This window comes from Pongo pygmaeus, chromosome 13 (genome assembly GCF_028885625.2).
Source record: "Pongo pygmaeus isolate AG05252 chromosome 13, NHGRI_mPonPyg2-v2.0_pri, whole genome shotgun sequence".
NCBI lineage: Eukaryota > Metazoa > Chordata > Mammalia > Primates > Hominidae > Pongo > Pongo pygmaeus.
The window spans coordinates 54,490,109-54,509,582 of NC_072386.2; the positions used below are offsets into that span (position 1 = coordinate 54,490,109).

The window sequence follows — 19,474 nt, forward strand, 5'->3', positions numbered from 1 at the left end:
AAATACATTTATATTTTTGAATCCATTTATTTTTATAAAACCTCCTGAACCCCAGTGTCTTATATATAGCAGATATCTTAAATAGTACAGTGTTCAGTCAGTGCCCATTTTTTGAATACCATATTTTCTCTTGATAATATATATTATTTACCATTCAAGCCAGTAGCTAAATTGGTAAAATAATAAGCCTGACTTATTTTGGAGTCTTCTTAACTGGCATAATGAATGATTCAAGTTGTTGAATTTGATCTGTAAATCACTTAAAAGATCTTTGATTCCCAGTAGCATCAAAGATAGGAAAGAGTTGCTTCTAATAAGGCAGAAGGGTTTCTCCTTTGCTTTGTCTAAGAATTCAAAATAATCTTGTAAGGTTGGGCAGATCTACCCCATGCCAGGGTGGAATAGCCACAGTGTTTCTGTGTTTGACTTTAGGTCATCTCTTCCCTTTTAAAATACACACACATGTGAACTTCCACCATTACCACCACCATTACCAACAATAGCAACACAAAACCCAAGTTTGTTTCAGGGTCAGTTTGGGAATGTAGAAAAAAGCCATTGTTGATGCTGGAGTCAGCCCTGCTGGGCTGAAACAAGACTAGTTTTCATTTTGGGGGAGTGGGATAATGTTCATTGATATTTGTGCCAGGAAGATTTAGCTAAAGAGTTTTCGCCTGAGGTAAATCCCATGGGTTGAGTTTTGTTCTCCAGCCTCTTGTCATACTAGTAATTTTTAGGGCTGCTCCTGCCTTCCCTTAGGTACCTTTTCTACTCTGAAGAACAAATCAGGTCTCCTTATCCAAATGCCTCCTTAGATTTTTTTTTTTTTTTTTTTTTTTTTTTTTTTTTTAGAAAAGTCATTTACAACACTATCATGATCCCCAGGAAAATATAGAAGAGCACAGTCTCTGGCTTCAGAGTTCCTATCAATTCCTGTCAGCAGAACTGTATATCCTGTTGTTGGAATAAAATTGCCTGCTAGAGTAATTTTGGGATAGGCTCTCTTAGGTGCCATTGCATTAGAAATAGAAGACCAGAGGGGCAGAGGGAAAGAAAGTATATTAGAGGTGATGTGAGAGGAAGCCAGCATTCATCTATGAGGGCTTATTTTCCATATGTGATCTGTGTCACACAGCAACTCTACCTACAAAGACAATAAACGAGCTCCATGCTTTGATTTGTCCATCTGTAAACAGAGTAATACTACCTGTGTCATCAGGTTAATGGGATAACCAAATGAATTCATATAGGTCAAGGACTTGAAATGCTGAGAGTTTTAATCTTCTGCTATTCTGTACAACAATAAGGACTAGATAGAGTATTTGCTTTAAAAATGCACGCACCTTCTGTCATTTATTTTTACAAAATAGACTAGAAGATGTTAACCAGGGTTATTTCTATGGAGTTGGATGTTTGGTAATTTAAATGTTCCTTTTTACTATAATAAAGTTTATTTTACTTTAGGTTTTAGATGAAAGGAGGATATTCAGCTCTTTACAAGTAATGCTGCCTAACAGTTGCATTTAATCAATAGGGGTATCTTCTCCATTGTTTTTGTTAGCGTTCTTCACTTGGTTTTGACCGGCTCCTCAAGACTTTGTAAGCTTTGAGTTCAGAACATACTGTAAACTTTTAACAAGATGATCTGAGTAGTTCTTTAGAGGTTCATTAATATCTTATTTTGCTGTTGATTGTGGCTTAGATAGTTATTCTCAGTGTTTGTTCTGGCTCAGTCACTGAATATGGCCATCCTGCAGGGGACAGTCAGTCCAGAGCCTCAGGAGATACTGTATTGATTATTTATTGCCTTCTTATTTTTTTTTTTTTTTGGCACATAGTAGAAATATTTATCTCTGAGAGTCCACAGATTTCATTACTTCTTAGGCTAGTTTCTGTTGTAGCCACAGAACTTTACAGATGAGAAAGATCCATATTTGCTGGTTTCAGATTTGACCCAAGGATATCTTTGGTTGTGCAGATCAGGATCTAAGGGATTTAAATGGACAGAATGCTTTCTGACATCTTGGATCATCTGAAGAAAAGAACCAGGAATGAATGGAGGTAAGGAAGTAAAGGAAAGAATAGTAGTGATGAATAAAGGCAGTTATGGAAGGATACAGGGGTTTATAGAAATAATTACTGACTTTGCTGTGGAACCTGCCTCTTAAAATTTACTCCTCTTCTTTTATCTATGTGGGATACGGTGATGCAGCTGAAAGACTCTGAAATCTACAGTTAGTTTGGGGGAAGATAGAAGTCAAGTTACTGCTTACTGAAAATGACCTTAGACAAGTCTCTTAACCTTTTTCAGTTTCTTCACCTGCAAAATACAGTTATTAATAAAAAATATCTATACTACCTCTTAAAAGGGCTGTTGTGGGGTTCAAATAAAATAATGTATGTAAAAATATTTTGTAAATAGTAAAGCTGTAGCTAAGTATTTGATAGTGATATTTATGACTGCAATTGGTCTTCACAACTACTGTAGCTTTCTTATGTTGCTCTGGGCTTCTGTGTTCACATTTCAGCTGTCCTCTGTATAGGGGCATTTGGTTTCATGAGCCATAGAATGTCCTATTAGTACTCAACCTGTGTATGAGTGTTTTCCTGGCCTTGATCATTTGCCCAAGTGGTGAAAGCTGCTGATTGGTGTGCTTCATTGCAAAAATCTGGAAGAAGGCAGCACACATGGTGAGAGCTTTATTCTACTGCTGGCTATCTGAAGGATAGTTGGAGGCTGGGAGGCAGTTCTGAGGAACAAGTGGTGCTGTGGGCCCCGATGTTCTTTCTGCCACATTTAGCTAGTCTCCCTCATTGCCTTCATGTGCCATGATGACAAACTTCCTTACAATTTTGAGTGCGGTAGGAGGAGAAGAAAAAGGTGATTGATTTCGCAAATGTAGAGGTTGTGGTTGGAATTTTACAGTTTGCCTTCCATGTGAGCAAGTTCTGCATCTGCAGATTCAACCAATTATGGATTGAAAATATTTGAGTATGAAAAACAATAAAAAATTATTAAACATTCTACATATAACAAAATTTCATATGTACCCCATACATATGTACAAATATAATTAATAAAAAATGAAAAATAAAGTGTAACAACTATTTGCGTAGAATTTACAGAATTTTATATAAGGGGCTAGAGCATCCATGGATCTTTGTATCCTCAGGGGGTCCTGGAAGCAATACCCAGCAGATACCAACGGAGAACTGCAGGTTGTTAAAGGCACAGTAAATTTAATCATGCACTTAGTTCTCAAAAGAGTACAACAGGATAAGTTGATACTTTACAGACTTATTTGGTATTTTATTACCATATTGATTCAGGTTCATGCTCATTTGGCCCAGGTAAGAAGGGTTTGCCTCAGCGTCAAAAAAGACAGAGCATGGATTACAAATAGCAGTTTTTATTAAAATATGGTATTTTTAAGATACTTATTAAAAAATATACTTGTTTTATCTTATTCTGTCAAACATATAAGAGACCCATGAGATTATTTTAATTAAAGAAAAAACAAAAACTTGTCCTTTTGATACTTGGAAGAAATTATAAAGTATAATTATATCAATTTGGTATTCTTTACAATTTGATAGTACAGCATCTATTTTTGTGCTTTTAGTAATGTATGCAGTGTTGAAAGCATCGAAGTTGCACAAAATAAAAAAATGTTAACTGTGTTCCACATTTATGTTGTTTTTTTAAACCAAATGGAAATTGTTCCAGTGCTATACTGGTGAATGTTGCCTTTAGCCATTTAAAACAAATTCATAAATAAATGTTTTATCCTTCAACATTAAAATTAAAATATTCAAATCTGTAAATTCTGGTTGAATGGAGCATATAATAAGAAATAGTTGAAGGCAGCAGGACAACATTAATATGTAACTTTTGTATCATCTCATGTGATATTATTAAATGTATTGGTTAATCCAAAAACACTCCATGTAATACGTAATTTTCCATTGGATCATGTTCTTACTTTGAAAAGAGATTGCCCCGGCTTTGTTTTAACATTGGCATTCAAATAACTTGAATAATTTGTCTTTTTAAAAATATGAATTCTAAGCAACTTATTTTTCTATGGTGATATCCTATTTTAATTGATGTTACCTAATTTAAAACATTCAAATTAGTATTTTGATTAATAAGCTTCAAGTATTTGGCCAGGCACAGTGGCTCACACCTGTAATCCCAGCACTTTGGGAGGCCAAGGCAGACAGATCGCCTGAAGTCGGGAGTTCGAGACCAGCCTGGCCAACGTGGTGAAACCCCTTCTCTACTAAAAACGCAAAAATTAGCTGGGCGTGGTGGCAGGTGCCTGTAATCCTAGCTACTTGGGAGGCTGAGGTAGGAGAATTGCTTGAACCCAGGAGCCGGACGTTGCAGTGATCCGAGATCGTGCCGCTGTACTCCAGCCTGGGTGACAGAGCAAGACTCCGTCTCCAAAAAAAAAAAAGCTTCAAGTATTTATAGATCAATGCTATGTAATAATGGTTACCATTTATTGAGCTCTTACCATGCACCGGGCACTGTTGTAAGCCCACAGAAAGCAGTAACTTGTTGAATCTTTATAATCACTGTAAGGAGGTAAGAACTATTTATACCATTTTATAGTTTATTCTTATTTTACAGTTGAGAAACTAAGGCATTGCTACTTAAGTAACTTGCCCAATATCATGGCTACTCAACTGTGGTAAAGCTAGAGTATGAACTTAAGCAATGTGGATAGAGAATTCAGCACTCTTATTCATTATGCTATGTGAAATACAGAAAATTTACAAATAAAACACAGAATGCTCACATTAATCAGATAAAGGCCAACAAATATGCACATCTATTTTGTAGAATCTATATCTGCTTTTATTAGGTGAAAATAGGCATTTAAAGAACTCAGATATTTATGTAATGTCACTACTGGCTAGGACTGCTCATTTAAAAATACTTGCCGTTAGAAACCTTATTAAGCAAATCATATGTTCTTCCTGGAACTGTTTTTTATGTGAATTTTGTGAGTTTACAAATTTTAGAAGGATTTCTAGAATTCTTCCTGTTCTAATATTTTATGAATTTATGATCCCCTTTCCTTTAATCATAATTCCTGAAATTGTTCACTTGTAAAACTTTTGATTTGTTTAGTCATTTAATTCTTTTTCTTTTGTTCTTCACCCAGATTTATTGAGGGGGTTCTGCATGTCACAGATGATAATATGTTTTCATTTTCATTCAGTTCAAAATACTTTCTCTTTTAATTCTTTGACCCATGGGTTAGTTAGAAATGTATTATTCAGTTTCCAAATATTTGATTTGCTTTATATTTTTGTTACTGATTTTTAACTTAATTCTTTCGTGATCATACAACTTACTTTGTAAGATTTGAGTCCTTTAAAATTCATTGAGATTTGTTTGTGGTCAGGTATGGTCTGTCTTCTTAAATGTTTTGTGTGTACTTGAGAAGGGTGTATATTCTGTTGTTTTTGGGTAGAATGTTCTATAAATGTCAGTTTGCACAAATTGATAGATGCTGTTCAAATTTTTTTATATCTTTACTACTTGTTATATCAGTATTAAAAGAGGGGTATAAAATATCCATCAATAATACTGCATTTTATTATTTCTTTTTCAGATCAACTAGGTTTTGTTTTATGTATATTGGAGTTCTGACAATAGGTACATAAACATTTAGAATTGTTATATTCTCTTGATGAATAGACTCCTTTATCATTATGAAATGACTCCTCTTATTCCTGGTAATATTTCCTGCTTTGAAATTTCCTTTGTCTGATATTAATATAGCATTATATATGTTTTATATCATTTTAATTTTAATCTATCTGTGTCATATTTAAAGTGCATTTCTTGTAAAAACCATTTAGTTTGTCTTTTTTTTAATAAGGTTTGACAATCTCTGTCTCTTCATTGGTGTGTTTAAATTTTATTTAATGTGATTATTGATATGGTTGGATTTAAATCTACTGTGTTGCCATTTATTTTTTGTTTCTTCTGTCTATTCCTTGGTTCCTTTTTCCTGTTTTCTTGCCTTCCCTTGGATTAATTGAATAATTTTTATGATTCCATTTTATGTTGTTAATTGACTTATTGCTCTACTTCTTCATGTTTTACTCTTTCAGTGGTTACTATATGGTTTAACGTATGCTGCTTTAACTTATCACAGTGTACCTTCAAATAATGTGCCACTTCACGTATAGGGTAAGAAAAGCCAGTGATTCTCAACGCACCAGGGACAATGGGATAAAGGACCATACTGGAATCATATTGGGTGTACATATGGGAACTTTGAGAATTTCTCACTTCAGATGCCCTTCTATTGGCTTTTTTTTCCCCCCTAATAAGAATACTGATAACATCCTTTCTTTTTCTGGATGAGAACACTGAGGCTCAGGTTAAAGTGGCTTTAGTAAATGGCAGAAACAGGCCCAACATAGCATAATGTAATGAATACCGGTCTTTAGGTCAGTTACACCTGGATTTGAACTCTGGTAATCTTGCTTGCTAGATATGTGATCTTGGACAAGTTATTTAACCAGTATAATGTTCATGCTAAAATATGGAGAATAATCACCTTACAGGGCTGTCATCCCATGTGCTCATACAACACTTGATTTCTATCTTGGTTGTCAAAATTAACTGGGATAGTATTTATAAAGCCCCTAGTTAAATTGCTTGGCAGAACTTCAAATATACTTGTCATGTGAAGATTCTGGAAGTAATTGGCTGACTCTCAAGTAAGTGCTCTTATTTTACTTACACTGTAAATTATCTCTGCAGACTTTAATCAGTCCTTTACACCTTGAAACATGTTGTGCACATGTTAGAGAAGCAATGATTAATATAACTGAAGTTACTATGAGCAGGTATGATAATTAAACCAAATAGGTTCAGAGTTTGAAGAGATCTAGGTAGTGAATAAAACTTCAGGAAGGCTAGTGGCTGGGACATTCAGGAACATTGCCCGCCACCTTCTAGGAATTGATAGAGAGATTGAGGGGTCAGCACTGATGTGGTGTGAGAGGGAATATAATCTGGGGTCTCATTGTGTTGCAAAGAGGCAGTTCATATTATAGAATTAGAATTTAGGTAAATGAGAAGGATTTCGAGCAAGAGATTAGAAAGTCATCATGATATACAAGTGAAAGTTGAAGTTGCAAAATATTATTTCAGGGAGAGTGTGTACAGAGAAGAACAGAGAAGGCAAAGGGTGTATCTTAGGGGACTAGTCCTTGTTGAGGAGAGAAGAAAGAAGAGATAGCCAGGGAAATTAATGCTTTCCTCTTCTTGGGATCTTTCCCAGCATCTAACAGCAGTGACCTGCCTTCAGTAATGGAATACTTTATTGAATTTATAGTGGATGTAGGTCTTGTTAGTTTTATTCTTAAATAGATCTACAACTATTATTGTGTATATTAAAAATGCTAGTCATTGGCCAGGCGTGGTGGAAAATGGTACTGGTTGGCTAGCCATGGTGGCTCATGCCTGTAATCTCTGCACTTTGGGAGACTGAGGCAAGAGGATTGCTTGAGCCCAAGAGTTCGAGGCTGCAGTGAACCATGATTGCACCACTGCACCCTAGTCTGGACAACAGAGCAAGATCCCAACTCATATATATATATATATTTATATATATACATATATTTACATATATTTGTATATATATTTTTATATATATTTATATATATTTATATATATTTATATATATTTTTTATATTTATATATATTTATATATTTATATATATAAATATATATGCTAGTGGTATCTACTGCAATGTGCTCTTTTGGTAGGGCAGCAAATATGTCTTTGGATCTTTCAATTAGTATGAATAATGAAAGCTAACTAACTCTCTTGTGTTTTTAATTTCTCACTGATTTTGCAAGATAATGACTTTACTCTTAAGATTGACATTCTCATAACTGTTGAATATTTCAAATATGAAACACAAATTTTGTTTCTTTTAACTTGGAAATACAGAAAACATTAAAAGTATTGTAAGCAGACTGGAATATGGCAGGAGCATAGCCTTTACAGTCAGATGTAGTTCCATGTGTGTCCTAGTTTTGTCTTTTGCCAGTGTTGAACTCTTAGGAAAAATATTTGATCTTTCTGGAACTCAGTGTCCCATTTCAATAAAGTATGCAACCAACACACACATAATTTTCACAGAAGGTTGTTGTGAAAATTAAAGTATTAAGTTTAGTAGCAGATATGTGGTAGGTGTTCAACAAATAGCAGCTTTTAAAATTTTTAATTGGATGTAACAGAGGAGGTAAAGATGAAAGAAGACAATCTTGATTTATTGGTAGAATTTGTAAGTACCAAACACTAGCCTTACCATTCTTCATGTTATCTAGGTGGAGAGTATAATTTTTTTCTTTTCCTGATTTATTACTTAGTATTCATCCTCCCACACTGGGATATTATTCAAAAAAGCATAAAGGGTTTTCACTTGCAGCCTTACTAAGAGTTGTCAAGAGAACTGCTACACTGCAGAACTTTAGCTTATATTTGCTCCAACTGTCTCTACTCAAAAGGTGTTAAAGCAGTGAACTGTTAGGGTGAATTTCACATTCAGGAAGCATTTGTTCCTTCTCTTCAGAGCAAGGAGAAAGAAACAGGGATGAATTCTATAAAGAAACTGTGTCTAGGATCTGCAGTAGTTTTAGATATTTTTCTTCGTTGAGGTTCTTTTTTTGTCTTGTTAAGTTAAACTGAAACATGAAAAGAGCATAATCTAAATACTAAAGGTGGGCCATTTAAAAATAAAATAAAAGTGTTCACTCTTAGCAACTTAAACAAATCATAAGCTGTAGTATGATGTTCTTAAAATATTAAACTCCCATATGAAAATAATTTGCTTGTATATCCTTGAGAAGGAACATAAATTACCTAAATTATGAATTGTTTATTAAGTCTTATAGTATTTCATAAAACAATTTATCAAGTAAATTGAATGCACTGAAAGAGTTCTACTTGGTATACGTTACATTATGCTTTAACAAGTATTTTAATATTTTCTTAGGAAGATGCTGATGTTTCTATTTGGGAAATTTGGATTAAAAGCTGGGACGAGTATCCTTAGGAGAATAGGTTGTAACTGAAAAAAAAATCGATCTTGCTATAAAATGACAATTTTGTAAAAATTTCTGTGTATTTCTCAAGGAGAGAGGTTTTTTGGTTTTTCCTGTTAAATTGAGAAAATTTTCTATATATAAAGGCTGTGCTTTAACCAATTAAAGAAGTGTGATTTTTTTAGACTCAATATAAAACATATTAGAATCTTATTTTCTGAAGTAACCCTGTTCTCTGTAGTTATTGATTTTTATTCAGCTCACATTAAATAATAAACAGATTTTCAACATTGGTGGTAGCTTTATTAATATTCAATTTGGAAGAAAAATGAATTTACCGGTAGAATTGCCAGCATCAATAATTTTTAAAAGTAAGAAATTTGCAGTTTTTTTCTGGTCATTCAAAGCTAGTTAAAAGTTTCCCTTTCTTTCTAAGAATAACTGTAACAGAATTGGTATGCTTAAAAAGTGGACAGAATCCTATTATTATAAGCCAGGTGATAGCTTTTACTGCAACCACGTTGCATCTCCTGAAACTACCCTAAGCTTCAGGAAATGCCAGATTCACCCTTTGCACCTTTCTTTTATAACCTTTTACTTACATATTTACCTTAGGAAGATGATATTTTTGTTTAGAGCCCTCTCAGGAAGAAAAAAATAACTAAATGAATTAATATATCTTTATTAAATGGTTTGAAGCCTTTCTTTTACTTCTCTATAGATAATTACTATTTATTTACTTGAAACAAAAATAGCATTATCTTTAAGTCAACTTAAGAGCTCAATTCTGTAATTCATAACATTCCTTATAAAATGGTGTGGTAGAGCTTCATTATGGATATTCAAACAGATCATGGCACTAACCATGACTCAAGGTCACTTTCAAGGCCTGTCCAACCTTAGAGTCTGTGAGCTTACATTTCTCTAAACATAGATAAAGTAAAGTAATACGACATGATTAGTGTTGACCTTTAGTGGTCTTATTATGAAGTAGTTCTACTGTACTTTGGAAAGTACAAACCAGGAATACTCAAATCAGATACTGATCTGATTTCACAGTAAGCTTTGTTTTGAGAGACTGAATATTTTGGCCATGTGGCTTACGTCTAAGTACTGAAAATAGCTTAGCTGGTATTTTTGATGCCCATAATGTTTAAAATGGTGTGAATATAAGATCCTATGGATAATGTTACCAGTAGTTGTCCAGATGTGTGAAAATAATTTCAAAGAAGAAAATGATACAATTAAGCTGCACTCCTGACTCAGCTTATATATGTAGAGTCTTTTGGAGGGGCTGTTGTGTAGCCAGTGTTTGACTATGGGGCTGACTAGGTCCTTATAATTGGAGGTGGAGGAAAGGTAGAGAAGGGAACAAGAGGCCTGCACAGTGGCTCACACCTGTAATCCCAGCACTTTGGGAGGCCGAGGCAGGAGGATCACTTTAGGTCCAGAGTTCTAGACCAGCCTGGCCAACATGGTGAAATCCCCTCTCTACTAAAAAAAAAAAAAAACACACACACACACACAAAAATTAGCTGGGTATGGTGTCACACACCTATAATCCCAGCTACTCGGGAGGCTGAAGTGGGAGGATCACTTGAAGCCAGGAGGCAGAGGCTCCCCGGGCTGAAACCCTGTCTCTACTAAAAATACAAAAATTAGCCAGGCTGGTGGCAGGTGCTTATAATCCCAGCTACTTGGGAGAATTCCTTGAACCTGGGAGGTGGAGGTTGCAGTGAGCTGAGATCATGCCACTGCACTTCAGCCTTGGCAACACAATGAGACCCTGTCTCAAAAAATAAATCAATAAATAAATAAATAAAAAAGAGGAGAGAAAGGAGCAAGGGAGAAAGGGGGAAAGAAAGGGAGAGAGAGAGGAAGATGGATTGGTTCACTCTCCTACATTTAAAAAAATTCCATTGCTGTCTTAATTGAAAAAGAATTTATGTATTCATTGTTGAGTAAACCTTATAAGGAAAGGGAATATAATTTTCATATGTAAATAACCTTTCCATTTTATTTAGAAAACACCATCCTTATAAATTTGGTTTGTGAGAAGAGTGGCTCCATGGATCATAAGAAGTAATCAGCCCATATTTGTGTGTAATTTTGAATATAATACGTAAATATTAGCTAACTCTTATGGTACAACAAGAATATCATTTCCTTCATAAGAAAGATTACATAGAAAATACCATTTTTGAGTCAGCTATACTGGGAGGTGTTTGCTTCTACCTTGCTTTAATATATTACGGAAATACTACTTTTATGTAAATTAGGCATGGGTAACTTATGAGCTAGTAAAAACCAATAGTATGCATCAGATGATTAAAGAAATCAAGCAGTATGGTTGGTTTCAGAGTTACATTTGTACAAAGCAGTTTTTAAATCTTTTAAAAGAATGCATGAACATAATATGTAAAGAGGTAATTGGAAAACATTTTAACGTAGATAAATAGTACATGTTGTGGAAAGCTTGTAAACCTGCCATCTAAAACTGATTACCCTTATGAGCATTTCATGCTGTTTGACAGTGAAAAGTGCACCTTGTAAAAGCTGTTACACAAACCATTACATTGAAAAGGTTTCCATCTCACACCCCAAAATTACACTTATTTGCTGCAAGTGAAAATTCAGAATTTGTTCCCTGTTTATTTTGGTTGCATTTACTGTTGTGTTGAATTTTGGTTTTTCCCTCTTCAAGGAAAACTAGAAATTAGTCTTTTTGGTTTCTTTATTTCAGTGTAAATAGAGTCAGTTTGTATATTATAAGTGGCATCCAGAGATGATGTAATAATAAAATTCTGAGCCTGAAACACTCAGAAACTCTGTACAATAATAAAATACTGAGCATGGAACACCAAGATACTCCATGTAAAGTATTTTGGTAGATAGAGAAAAACAAGTTGGGAAGATGGTTCAGAATTCCTGTAGAATATAAAGTCCTGTGAACCATTTTAGTTGATAGCGCCACACACAAACACACACACACACACACAGTTTGTCTCACTTGAAATCTTGTTAAACACCCTGAAACAGAGCCTTACTCATTTATGTGAGAAAGAGACTTGGAAACGTCTAAGAGAAGCTCTTATTTTAAGATTGCATTCTCCATGTTATATGAGTATTTCTTTCCTTGTGTAGTAAGCACTTTGCACATCTGTCAGGCCTTCCTCTGAGTGCCTTCCTCCTTTCTTCTCTTATTAACCATAGCCTGTTAGAAAGAGCTTTTGACTGGGAATTGGGAGTCTTGAGTTCTAATACTAGATCTGATACTTAATGGATCCATTTGGTTGATTTTTCTCAGTTTCTATATGAAATGGGAGCCTGCACTGGATGATCTGAATACTTTAAAGGGCTGTGATTTTGGGAAGCAGGCCAATTATCTGAAAACCGATTACTCCTTCACCAAAAGAAAATTTACTGGGTGATCAATTCACTGAATAGATAGTTTTTTAAAAATCAGTTTGCTGAAACATAAGTTTGCTGAATGGCCATTTTGTTAAATTTACCAAATACTGTGATTTATCATTTTGTCTAATGACCAGTTTTCTAAATTATCAACTGCCTGAAATGTGTTTGTATTAACTACATGCAAAGTTTATCACAAATGATGCTGCATAGAATAGCTGCAAAAGTTTTTGAAATTTTTAGTGGGAAGTAATTATTAAGTTTTAATTTGATTTTAATTTTTCCATTGCAATTTCAACCCTGATTTTTCGCAGTAGAATTATTTATCAATCTAATGCAGCTGAATGCCAGTTTTATCATTGATATTTCAAATACTGAATGCTTTTTAGTTACTTAAAACGGAAGCAACATGTTCATCCAATTCAATTGGTTAACAAATGTGTGAATTAAGGGAAGTATAGAATGTATTTAAGTGGATAGAAAATGTGTTAAAAGAAAGAAATCTTCTATGCCATCATTTATACACTTTTTGGCATTCAAAACATTTATAACCCTTTGATTTAAAATAAATAGATTCTGATCCCCAAAAGTTGTTAGCCTAGAAAATAGCAAAATGACAGAATATTACATGGGTAGGCCACAGTGCTGGATTACAGCAGTATTTACTTTCAGGTAAATTAAAAGCTTGAACCATCAACTTAAATATCAGAGAATTCTTAAAAGATTCTTTGAAACTATTTTATTCAGTACAAGTAGCTGTTAACAATATAAATGGTTAAAAGAAACAAGTTTTGACTGAATGGGTAATTTGTCAAATTGGCCATTTGGCAAAATAAGTTTATTTTTGGCAAAGTAGACCTAGTTTTATCGTACCCGATCACCATCTCTGCCAGGGACGGGGAAAAAGAGGCAGTAGTGGAAGACTACTACTGTATTTGGAGTTAGAACACTTTTTCCTCAGTCACACCCTATAAGCCAAGTTGGAACCATTTGGAAGGTCTTCTCCCTCTGTGTTTATTTGCGTGTGCATGTGTGATGTACTGTGTGTCCAACTTAAGTTTCGATACCAAAGACCTGTTGTCTCTGTGTGTGGCCATGTGTGCGTGTGTGTGTGTGAGTGAGAGAGAGAGAGAGAGACAGAGACAGAGATAACTCCTACAGCACAGACTTTTTGAAATAGTGAAGTAGTACAATAAAAAGGCCTGGGTGAGACTTGAAAAATTTCTTTTTACTTTCCTCTGCTTGGCGGATCCTTGTAACAAAGTATGTTCTATATAAGCATTTGACGGAAACAACAAAATGAAAAGATCAAGGTATATGATGAATTACTTGGCATGCACCAAGAAAGGGTGGCCCTGTGCTCCAGCAGGAATAGAGATGTTAGTTGTACTGCAGGATTACTTATGGGATTGCTATGGGGCTTAATTACCCTGAACAGTGTCTTTGGCCTATACAGGCTTCCTTAAAGCTCTACTTCTCAGTTATTGCCCTTGATTGCAGTGCCATTAGGAAGTAGAGTTAAATACCATTTTCTTGCCATTGCTGAATGCAGTTTGTGATCAAATGTAAAGGTCAGGGAGCAACAACCCCTGGCACCTGTGCCAGAGACTCACTGAAACAAACTCATTGGTGAATGAACAAATAGAGATTGCGTCTTCTTTTGGTGTCTAGAGAAGCTGCAGGCAGTCATTCCTACTCCTTTAGAAGTGGGCGTTATGGTGTGTACCTTAGAGCTCAAATCTGAGATTCAGAAAGAAAAGATTCTGAAATCACTGTGGCACATTGATTTTTAACATTTTCTGAGCCCTAATTCAAATTCCAACAAGCCTATCTGTATTGATGCTTCAGCAGAGGTAGTATAGAAACTCTGAATATTCCATGATTCAATCATTTTTATTAGTCTTAGCTGAGATCTACAGAATAGACAGTCAGCTTGTCAGGTACTCTGCATTGCTGGAAATGAAATTAAGATATTTCTTAGAGGATGATCTATCATGGAAAACTATTAACTGGATTAAAAAATTATAGCATATCTAATTCCCATAATATAGAAGAATGAAAACATAGAAAAGACTCTAGACAGGACTACATAATAGTTGGTGTGTTAAACATCTAAATTGTTGTCATATTATTAGCCTAATACTGCATATGGGTAGGTTAAAAAAAAATGAAACAACATGTTGCCCCTTGACTTAGTAGGTGGTATAGCATATTCAAGTTCTCAGTCTGCCCATTTCTAGTTATATGAAGTTATATGACCTTGGTGCTGATAGAATTATTTAAGTTCTATCAATTATTAAATAATTAAATAATTAATTATTTAAGTTATGCCTCAGTTTTCTCATCCATAATAAATGGGATAATAATAGTACCTATATCAAGATTTCTGTACAGATGAAATAATGTGTGTGAAGTCCTTACATAAAATGTGTTAACTAATTAGTAACTAGAGGCTTCTTAGAATACCTTTTTTTGGTAGAAAGTTTCAATGATTATTAAGAGAACATAGAAGAATATCAGTTGAATGTTACCAAGCTCAAATAAATTTCAAGTGGTTAATTAACGATGAAGTCAGAACAATTACTATTAGGCTAATTACTTATTCTTAGCATTTCAGCTATGAAAATTAACGATATCTGAGTGCTTCTGTCTCATAAAAACAAAGGAAGCATACCAGGCCACTTATTCTAAGATGACATGATTAGAGCATTGGATCTGAATCCACAATTCAGTAAATCAGGTGTACTTATTAAAACACAGTAAATGATATGTCAGAAGGTTCAGAGCAATAGCTGAAGACTTGATTTGTTCATTTGAGTTTACTTAATCCTTATCTTGTTTCTTTATTTTAAAAAACTATACACAAAATCTTTTGAGTCTTTTAATTCTTTGAATGTGGGAGTTGTTATAAAATTCCATTGTAATAGAAATTGAACATGAAGTCACATTAGAAAATTAAGAAAAAACACTTAATAATTTGATTAAAAATGGCTGTAATATACAATTATGTTTATGTAGAATTTTAAAAAAATTGTATAGAATATGCCTCTGATACAGCATATTCTAATAGTAATGTTTCAATAGGGTCTTAAACTCATCTTCTTTGGAGATTGTTCTTTCAACAAATCAAAGATTCTATGTATATATTGGGCACTGTGGCTACATATGTGAGTGAAAAACATAAGGATAGTCCATGCATTCATGGAGCTTATAGTCTTGTTGGAGAGACAGTTACACTATAGATGTGATAATTGCTGTGTACTGAGTAAAGATAGTATGCTATAGGAATACCAGGAGGACACTAGATTCGGACTTGTTAAGAGCAAGGTGGAAAAGCAGTGGTTGTTTGGGAAGCTATCAGGGGAAAGTAGGATTTCTCCTGAGACCTGAAAGACAAAGTGAAGATTAGAGGAGGTAAGAAGGAAAAATTGTTTCAAGCAGAAGAAACTGCCTGTTCAAATGTCCCCAGGGTTGGCCGGGTCAGTGGCTCACGCCTGTAATCCCAGCATTTTGGGAGGCTGAGGCAGGTGGATCACTTGAGTCCAGGACTTTGAGACTAGGGTGGGCAACATGGTGAAACCCTGTCTCTACAAAAAAAATCCAAAAAGTTAGCTGCCAGGCGTGATGGCACGTGCACGTGGTCCCAGCTACTAAGGAGGATGAGATGGGAGGATCACCAGGGACTGGGAGGCTGAGGCTGCATAGTGAGCCAAGTTTGTGCCACTGCACTGCAGCCTGGGCAACAGAGTGAGACCTTGTCTCAAAAAAACAGAACAAGACAAAAAACCAAATGCCCCAGGTTTGGGGAACTGTGGGTAGTTCCATAAGGCTGGATTGTATATACGCTTGGGAAGACAGTAGGCAGGAGCTATATTCTAAAGAGCCTCCTAAGCCTTGTTAAGTAAGGGTTTGCAGCTTATCCTGAGGGCACTGAGAACCTATTGTAGGTAGTGGCCTGAACTCTAGGGATCTGTGTGGCGAGATATAGATATGTGAGTATATTTTTGAGATATAATTAGGAAGCAGACTCAGTAATTTATTAAATTTGGAAGATGAGAAAAAAAAAAAGAAATCTGGCTCTTACTTTTAGCTTCTTTGAGAAAAAAGGATGCCAAGATGACTGGATCCCAAGATTACCACTTTTATCTTATGCCGTCAGTAGAATTTGAATTCATTGAGGGCAGACTGTGTATTCCCCAAGGCATCTACCAGCAGTTATTAGCAGAAAGTTTAATAGAAAAGATGAAAATCTAAATTGAATTTTGATGATTTCATGTGAACAGGTGGACTTGTAATGATGATAGTCTATTTAAAAAGATTCAATGGGGCAGTTAAAAATCTAGAACTGTAGCTCAATAGAAGGAAGGATTATTGACTAGAGTTACAGATTTGGGAATTATTCACATATGGATAATAGTTATTAGTGGCTAAACTCTTTAAAACAGAGTTTTAAAAACAGAGTGTTGAGAGAGCAGAAAAACACCCCAGCTCAACTCTTTTTTTTTTGTTTGTTTTGTTTTTTTTTTCTGTTCAAAGGGTTGCAATTAAACTTCTGAGGCAAACAGAAAGACTGGCCAGACAGGTAGGAAGAAAACCAGAAAAATTGAATGTCTTGGAAGGCAAGGAGGAAGCTTTTTGATAAAAGAGATTGTCATTAATTTCAAGTGTAATTTGATAGTACAGTGAGTGTGAAAAATAAGAAAAGGTCATAGAATTTGCAGATTAAAAGATTGTTCCTTAGTGACTTTGGAAAAGATGATCTTCTCTTGGAGGGATGTGGCAGAAACTAAATAACAAAGTGTCAGCAGTTGAGTAGAATGGGCAGAAATGAAGACAGTGACTGTAGATAACTCTTCTGAACAAGTTTGGTGGTGAAAGAAGTGATTGCAATGTTACAATTAATGTATTATCAAGGATAAAAGAAAGAGTTTTTTCCCCAGTTTAGTCTCCATCGAAGACCACCAAAGTATAATGAGAGAGATGACAATGAAACTTATTACATGAAATTTCACACTTATCTAAAATATTATATAATGACAACTATATTTTTGTGAAGAATTTACAGTTGATTTTGAGCATTATAATAAACCCAGTTAAGGATATTAACTAAAGATTTATGAGATAGCCTAGGATAACCAACTTTAGATGATATAGCTATACAGTAAGGAGATTTTAAAGGAATTATTATTTCTGGAGGCAAGAAAGTGCTTCATACCAAATTGGGAGGACAGCCATCCATGGAGTGCATCACCAGTTCCCACAGATAAGGACCAGTGGAACTGTTTGTAATTCAGTATAGATGACTTATTTCAAATTTTACTGATTTTTACAGAGAAATAATTTTTCTGTTAAGTATCCGAATTTACACTATTGGCTATAGTCTTTAATCTGTTTACATTTTTCTCCTTTGGCCAAGTCTTTATTCCAAGTGTATATACATATACATATAATGAAAATCAATGTAAAAATTTAATAGCATTATGTTTTACAGCACGTGTTTTCAGAATTCATGTGTATATGAATATATAGAGGTTTTTTTGAGGTCCACCTACACCCATGTTCACTACATTTGCCAGAATGGCAGTAATGAGAATTCAGTTCTTTAAGATATTGTACATTTAAAATGGGGTATATTGTTTCCATTATTAGCAATGTTATTATACAGTATTATTTTCCTCTTTTAGATGTGTTGATCTCTTTGAGTCTGTCATTAGAATAGTTAGGAACTGCAAAAGACTCTATTCTGCACTTTTATTAAAAGAAAAAGATGAGAGAAAAAAAATTCTTGTGTAGGCAAGATAATCTAAGAGGAACACTGTCATTGGAGTCTTTTCTGATGTGAAGAAAATTAAGAATTTCTGTTCTGGCTGTCACTCTCTGTAAAATCTAAAGGAAACTCTGTTTGGTGCAGTACTACCTGCTCGTTTCTTTTGTGGCTCTGTAAATAATGCTGCCTTTTAAGCCAATCTTTGCCTCCCTTTGCTCCTGTCCTGTATGTCTTTCCAGCAGTTTGGCTTCAGTGTTAAGGGATTGTTTTATTTTAGTTTTTGGTAATTAGTCCTTTAAGATAAAAATTACAGTAATTTCGTTTATTTCTTTAAGTAATAGTTTTTCATAATCTATTCTGAGTCAAGGAAAGAATTAGTTAAGAGAAAACCTTTGAAAAGTGAAAAAAGTTACCCAGGCAACCTGTATGTGTTACCAGTGTGCTGATTAATCATCTTCAACATTAATCACTGTCATCAGTTATCACAGGAAGATGACTGCTGAACAGTCTACACTATTATCATTGCTTCGTTTTTCTACAGATCAATTTAGTGCAAAGATTTATTGTACACAGTCATGAGGATTACAACATCAAACCGAAATAAAGAGGCAGCATTTTTATAATACAGAAAATCATGAATTTTCTTTTTACATTCCTCATTTACTTGATTTATTGATTTGATAAAGCCCTGTGTTTTACAATGAATAAATTTTTCACAAGGATGTGTTTTAAATAAAGAAGGGTTGGTGTTTGACTACAGTTTATAGCTTAACTAGTTTTTTCATTTGTACTGGGTGAAGGTGGAAGAAAGCCAAGTGTTTTATATTCGTAGGTGAAGCAATCCGCTCAATATATTTTTTGCCAGAGTTTTAAGAAATTAAATTTAGTACGTGACTATTTAAACATATATTTAAATGTAGTACGTGACTAAACATATGTTTAAAATATATATATGTAACATATATATGCATTAATAATTTCTACTATGCCCCACCATTGTACATTGTCTTTCTAGAAGTTGCCTAATGTCCTCAGGTTTTTTGTTGTTGTTAGAGTTATCTTAATATTGTTCATTATCTAGTCCAGAATAGTTGGAATTGTGTACATTTTGTACTAAATTTATGTTAAATGTCAGTAATTTCCTCCCCAAAAGCACTGCTCATTTTAGTTGTCTTAATATTAATAGAAATCTTAATTGCTATGGACACTAT

General features: G+C 34.3%; 1 protein-coding gene across 10 annotated transcripts in view; it reads left to right on the forward strand.

The window, feature by feature from the left end:
* RFX3 (regulatory factor X3) overlaps positions 1–19,474 on the forward strand; it is a 321,175-nt gene that overhangs the window by 105,633 nt on the left and 196,068 nt on the right. For 3 of the 10 annotated variants that reach the window (XM_063649555.1, XM_063649556.1, XM_063649554.1), the window contains one exon: positions 1,979–2,061. The exons of 6 other annotated variants lie outside the window; for them this stretch is intronic. In XM_063649555.1, coding sequence (XP_063505625.1) covers positions 2,052–2,061 — 10 coding nt within the window. In that variant the 5' untranslated portion in view covers positions 1,979–2,051. Of the gene's footprint in view, positions 1–1,978; positions 2,062–2,563; positions 2,692–19,474 lie in introns of those variants that run through there. One more of the 10 variants, XM_063649558.1, reaches the window with a different exon arrangement.